General features: G+C 50.4%; 1 protein-coding gene across 1 annotated transcript; it reads left to right on the forward strand.

Moving 5' to 3' along the window:
- Window positions 1-4,456: 4,456 nt before the first annotated feature.
- Window positions 4,457-5,407, forward strand: LOC125915964 (metallothionein-1). The gene is made up of 3 exons (XM_049622056.1): window positions 4,457-4,563; window positions 4,871-4,936; window positions 5,134-5,407. The coding sequence occupies exons 1-3, from the start codon at window positions 4,536-4,538 to the stop codon at window positions 5,223-5,225; spliced, it is 186 nt and encodes a 61-aa protein (XP_049478013.1). The 5' UTR covers window positions 4,457-4,535; the 3' UTR covers window positions 5,226-5,407.
- The last annotated feature ends 860 nt before the right edge of the window (window positions 5,408-6,267 follow it).

Genomic DNA, 6,267 nt, shown 5'->3' on the forward strand with positions numbered 1-6,267 from the left:
ATCCAGAGCCAATCACTGTGGCCAGGGAGGTGGAATGGCTTGGGATCCCAGAGATGGAGTCTACACCATCCAAATCATAGGGACTAAAAGGAGAGAGGGGAGATTCTACAAAGGAATACTAAAAGTACCTCCACAAGGGAAGGATGAATGGATGGCTGTGCAGCAGAACCATAAACATCCCCCTCGGCAGTTAGGAGAGTAAAAGTTCACCTCGTTCATTCTAGATGGCATACTTCTATTAATGCAGGCCAGGGCCACATCACTGGCTCACACTGATGACTAAATCAGAGTAGCTGGTGTGTGTGGGGGGGTATTTTTCCTCATCTAATGCTTCTTGGCTTCCTGTCCCTTCATCTCCCTCCCTCAGCCCTGCATGCCAGGGCTGCAGACATTGCAAGGTCTTCCCTCTCTAGTGTGTCCCAAGCACAGTGAGGCTTTCCCTGGGCGTGTCGCTGAGCAAGACTAGGGCCAGGCCCCCCTCACCTTTGCTGATTGGTCATCCCTCCCCTCACAGAATCAGAATGATTCAGGGCAGACAGCTAAGGCCTGGAGGCAAATTTTACTGCCAACAGGGATGGCTCAGACCCAAGGCTAGATTCAAGACCCTGGGGGCAAAAACAAGCCCTATTGTCTCTTCATAGTGTTGGATTGTTTCCCCTGAGTGGGCCAGTGACCACCTGATTAGAAACCAGGAATTTTGCATATAATGTGCATGTATATGTAAATGACAACAACAACAAAGTCTGTCCACTGCTCCAAGAGCAGACCTTCAATGCTCTAGTCCACAGGGCTGCCGGACACAGATTTCTGAGACCTTGGCTCTGAAATCAGAGAAAGTTTGCATGTGCCCTTCAAATTCTAGCACAATTGGATCATTTGACAGGATGAGTAAACTGAGGCTCGGAGGGGCCCTGGCACATAACTGCCTGAAGGTCAATCAGCAAGTGAGTGGAATGACTGTTAGAATTTAGTCCCTCTGATGGCTAAACTCTCCTGCCCTGTTTGGTGTTTTCATCTGAGTGAGCACACAGGTCCCAGGGCGGTGGAAAAGTTTTTTTACTTTCATTTTGTAATCGGTCCTAATGCAAGGTGGGGGCTGGGGAGGGAGGGGACATTCAAGGGATTACCGCCTTTAATTCATCTGACAAATATTGATTAAGCACCTACTGCAAACTTGGCCCTGTGCCTGGGGCCAGAGCCACATTTTGGGGAGCAATGACCGTTCTTGTTTTCAGTGGCGGGCTGGAATGGGGAGGGACACAGATATCAATCCAACAGTCACACAAGGTCCTGCATATTACAGACATGGAAAGTGCCAGGAAGGAAGAGGACAGGATGTTTACCAGTACGTTCCACAGGCATCCTGACTGAGCATGGGGTTCAGGACGGGTTCCCCAGAGGAAGTGATGTTTCCACAGGACCTTAGAGTAAATGCTATGAGAACAGCCTGTCCTTGCCCGCCTCCTCACTGAACTCCCGGCTGCAGCAACCAGCATACCCTAAGTTGCCAGGAACCTTCCAGCGATCAGAGGTTGCTGACTCCTCTGATGACACACTCTGGGCATTCCCAGGATGATGATCTAAGGTCCGTTACCCAGAAGCCAGACACACTTGAGCAAGGGAGCTGGGTGTGCCTCCTCAGAGAGGAATTTGGCTGCTACCTCCATTCTTCTCCTCAAAGCACACTGGGGAAGAAATTTCTTGTGGGGTTTTCCCTTCCAAATGCTCCAGGGCAATGCTAACTTTCCAACTGGCTGCTTCTTCTGCAGGCTGGAGTACAACTCCTTCCCCTCCCCTGCCTGGCAAAGACCTTCCGGCCTTCCTTACCTACCTCCTCCCAGACTGGACTGACTTTCTTCTTCTCTGTTCCCCCTGGCCCTGAATGAACCTCCGTCCTAGCCATGACCCTGGTGTCACTTTTCCCTATGCACTCACGGGGCCGCTCCCATGACTATGAGTTTCCTGAGCACCAGGCTTGTAGTTTCTTGATCCTTACTTTCCCTTGTTGATGTCTACCTTTCAATGATCTACCCTTAACAGCTGCTGGATGTTTTGATTTGAATCACTAGGCTGTGCTATGCACTAGCTCTGTGACATTGGGCAAGTTACTTAACCTCTCTGGGCCACCATTTCCTCCTCTTTAACATAAGACTAAGGGGGTTGGGGCGCCTGGGTGGCTCAGTCAGCCGAGTGGTCAACTTTGCTCAGGTCGTGATCTCGCAGTTCGTGAGTTCGAGCCCCACGTCAGGCTTGCTGCTGTCAGCGCAGAGCCTGCTTTGGATTTTGTTCCCCACCCCCGCACCCCAATCCCTCTCCTGCTTGCTCTCTCTCTCTCTGTCTCTCAAAAATAAACATTAAAAAATAAAATAGGACCAAGAGATAGTCCTTATGTTGCAGAACTTTTTACCTCAATACCTGGGGTTCATTGTCTCCCCACTCTGAAGTATGAAGAGATGCACACAAAATGAGCAGCAAAAGGGACGCCTGGGTGGCTCAGTCAGTTAAGCGTCTGACTTCGGCTCAGGTCCTGATCTTGCGGTTCATGGGTTCAAGCCCCGCATTGGGTTCTGTGCCGACAGCTCGGAGCCTGCTTTGGATTCTGTGTCTCCCTCTCTCTTTCTTCCCCTCCCCTGCTCACGCTCTGTCTCCCTCTGTCTCAAAAATAAATAAACATTTAAAAAATTTTAAAAACACACACACAAAATGAGCAGCAAAATGTATTAGAGTATAAGATCAGAAAGGAAAAATAGCAGGAAAGCTCTCTTTACAGAGAGGAGGCATTTGAGGGTGAATACCCATGACTATAGGTAAGGGTCCTTGTTTTGTAAGGTTCTGGTTGCCCCCCACTTCCCTCTTGTTCCTTCTCAGGTTCTACCCTTATTGGTTTGATAGCTCTAGGTGCTGTGTTGTCCATTCCTGATTGGCTCAATTCCATGGTATGAGGGGTGGTCTATGGCCATACTGTTCCTTGTGGGTCATAGGTTTTACGGCCTACTCATTTTTAGTCAGATCTTTTGTCAAATTCCTGGGAAACCTGAGGGGGAGTAGGTGGTGTCTGTTACATTCCTTAAAAAAAGATTTTTTTGATGTTTATTTATTTTTGAGAGAGAGAGAGAGAGAGAGAGAGAGAGAGAGACCATGAGTGGGGGAGGGGGCAGAGAGAGAGAGGGAGACACAGAATTTGAAACAGGCTCCAGGGTCTGAGCTGTCAGCACAGAGCCCAATACAGGGCTCGAACTCTGAACAGCAAGATCATGACCTGAGCTGAAGTCGGACACTTCACTGACTGAGCCACCCAGGCACCCCTGTGTCTGCTACATTCTTACGAGGAACCTTTCGCCCGAAGGGTTTGCTGTGGTCAGACACTTCAGCATTGTTCCAAAATAAGTTTTTTTCCCCACCCAGTGACTTCAGGTCCTAATCTTTCCGTCTCTCTGCCCATTTTATCCTATCTTTCCCTATCCTACTTACCTCGTAGGGTTGTTAAAAAACAAAATTCAACTGGGTTAATTTGAAGATCTAATTGGCTTTATTAAGTGACTCATGAATCAGTATCCCATCTTGCAAGTAAGGGGGAGTTCGGAGTTATACAAAATGCAAAGTTTTTATAGGAAAGAAAGCGGGGCAAGAAAGTCATGAGCAAAGGAAAAGAAAGGATTGTTTTAGGCAAGGTCACCTTCCTTAGGTGGAAGGGCAGGGTGGATTAGTTCATCCTCCTTTGGGAAATAGAGAGGGCCCCTGTGACAGATTGCCTCATTGGCACTGATCAGAAAAGTCCTCATTGACCCTTAAGACTTACACTTCTGCGGAAGGTTAAAACTGCAGTTTAGGTTAGGTATTTAGCCCCCGTTTGGTGACGTGGCCTAAGGGACACCATTTGGGGTCAGTAGTTTTCTTTTTAGCAGTTGTTAATGGGGTTAAATGAGAGCCCGCACAGAACACGCTCACTAGCTCACTACACTCCGTAGCACACAATAAAGCACTCTATATACATTGCCTAGATAGGTTGTCCATAACCATCCCATGGGCTTACCATGCTGTGACACGATTATTAAGTCTTGACAGGTACAAAGAGGTTTTTGTAATCTGGTCTTCCAACAGATTTTTCTGTCCAGGAGGGGGCCCCAAGACCCGCTCCGCACCCCTCTACCCCAGCTTTCCCCCGCCCCCCAAATATCTCGAGTTCAAGCACAGGCCAGGGGGCAGGGTGCCGGGCGCAGGGCCCAGCGGCCCGGGACGCGGTGTCCCGGCTCTGCACCCGGCCCTCCCGCACGTGGTGGCCCGCGGCGTACGGAGGCGGTTTCTGGGAACCGGGTCCGGCGGCCGTGCGCACAGCCCCGTGCGCCGCGCGGCCGCCGGTGATTCAGCGCGGGGCGTGTGCAGGCGGCGGCCGCACGGGGCGGGCTTTTGCACTCGCCCCGGCTCCTTCCCGCTATAAAGGCGGCCCGCCGCGCTGCGCTCCACCACGCCTCTTCTGAGCGGCCAGCCACCTCTCTGCAACCGTCTCCGGACTCCAGCTACCGCTTCTTCTCGCCATGGATCCCGACTGCTCCTGCGCCACCGGTAAGCTCGGGTTCGGGGCCGCGCGTCGGTTGTAGAGCCAGAGAAGCAATCTCTGACGTCCCCTTCTCTTCTTGATCACTCACTTTCGGGGTGCTAACTGCCCCTCCCCAGAGCCTCTCGGTGTACCTCTCTCTAGGCTAGTCGAGCCCCGCTCCTACCGACAAGGGGTCGGACTTCATGGCCTGTCCGGGTTCCCACGGGCAGGTTGTGGAACTGAGACTCAATCCCCGGGCTGCCAGCACCCATTCCCGCGTTCGAGTCCTCCCCAGGGACGGTTCCGTTCTCACCGCTGCCTTTCTCCTTGCAGGTGGCTCCTGCTCGTGCGCCGGCTCCTGCAAATGCAAAGCCTGCAGATGCACCTCCTGCAAGAAGAGTGAGTGCCTTCTTTTCTCGTACACCCCCTACCCACCGCCACCCCTAGCCCATACTCCAAGGGGAGTTAAAACAGGATAGTTGATGCCCCTTCCTCGGGAAAGGTGCTGCCTCCACGATGGGCCCCATAGGGGAGGACCGGAATCACTCATCCTTTGTGCCCAGCGCTCATCTCTGCCGGCTTCTTCCCTTTCACAGGCTGCTGCTCCTGCTGCCCCGTGGGCTGTGCCAAGTGTGCCCAGGGCTGCATCTGCAAAGGGGCATCGGACAAGTGCAGCTGCTGCGCCTAATGTCCCGGAGAGCCCGTCCCTGATGTAAATAGAGCAACGTGTACAAACCTGCAGGGTTTTTTGGTTTTTTGGGTTTTTTTGCTATTTTTTGTTTTGTTTTTGGTACAAACCTGATCCGTTTGCTACATTCCTTTTTTTTCCCTATAAAATACGTGAATTATAATAAAAGTTGTTAAATTTTTTCTCGCTTCTGTTTTCCTTTGCGTGCCCAGGAGGGCTGGGGTAGCGGATTGGACTGGAAGTGCAGAAACCTGGGTTCTGTCCACAAATGTTAGTCCCTAATAAACTGAGTGCCTTAAGGCAAGTCAGGTTACATCACCGAGCTTAACTTTCTGTAAAATGGAAGAGCCAGAGGATATAAAGGCATGAGGACTCATCGGGTCCGTCTGTTATCATGTCAAGCGTTGATGGCACAGAAACTTCTCAATCCAGAATTTATTTCTTTAATTATAAGTAATCTCTAAGCCCAAGATGGGGCTCAAACCTCCTACCTGAGATCAAGAGTCACATGCTCTAGGGACTGAGCCAGCCAGGTTCCCTGTCAATCCAGAATTTCTCATGCTCCCTGGTTTCTCTGCCCAACCTCAGATCCTCACCAGATTTTAGGCTTGAAAAGTGACTAAAGGGAATTGGAAAACAACTTCTCACCTGTTTGAATCCTACATGGGGTTCTCAAACCCCTGTGGTGAAGGAGTAGTTTTTACTTTCTATGCATCACAGACTAAACCTTGGTAAAAATATATTAATTTTACAAAAAGGCCATAAAAGAACAATATGATGCTCATGTATTTAGGTTGGACACACATAGTTTCAATAAATACATGAAGAACAAAATTAGAGATTTTAAAACACTGCGCATATGTATGTTCACTGAAGGTGTTCACTGAGCACTAGAAACAATTCACAAATTCCCCAGTGCTGTGGACCACACACACCTGAGTAGCTATGTCCTGGATGTCCTTCCCCACAGAGAACTTGGCTTGCTCCCTGCCACTGTGCCACTGACAGGACACCCAGTACCCCTGAGAGCTCCCTGTTGTGA

Source organism: Panthera uncia (genome assembly GCF_023721935.1).
Source record: "Panthera uncia isolate 11264 chromosome E2 unlocalized genomic scaffold, Puncia_PCG_1.0 HiC_scaffold_19, whole genome shotgun sequence".
Taxonomy (NCBI): Eukaryota; Metazoa; Chordata; class Mammalia; order Carnivora; family Felidae; genus Panthera; species Panthera uncia.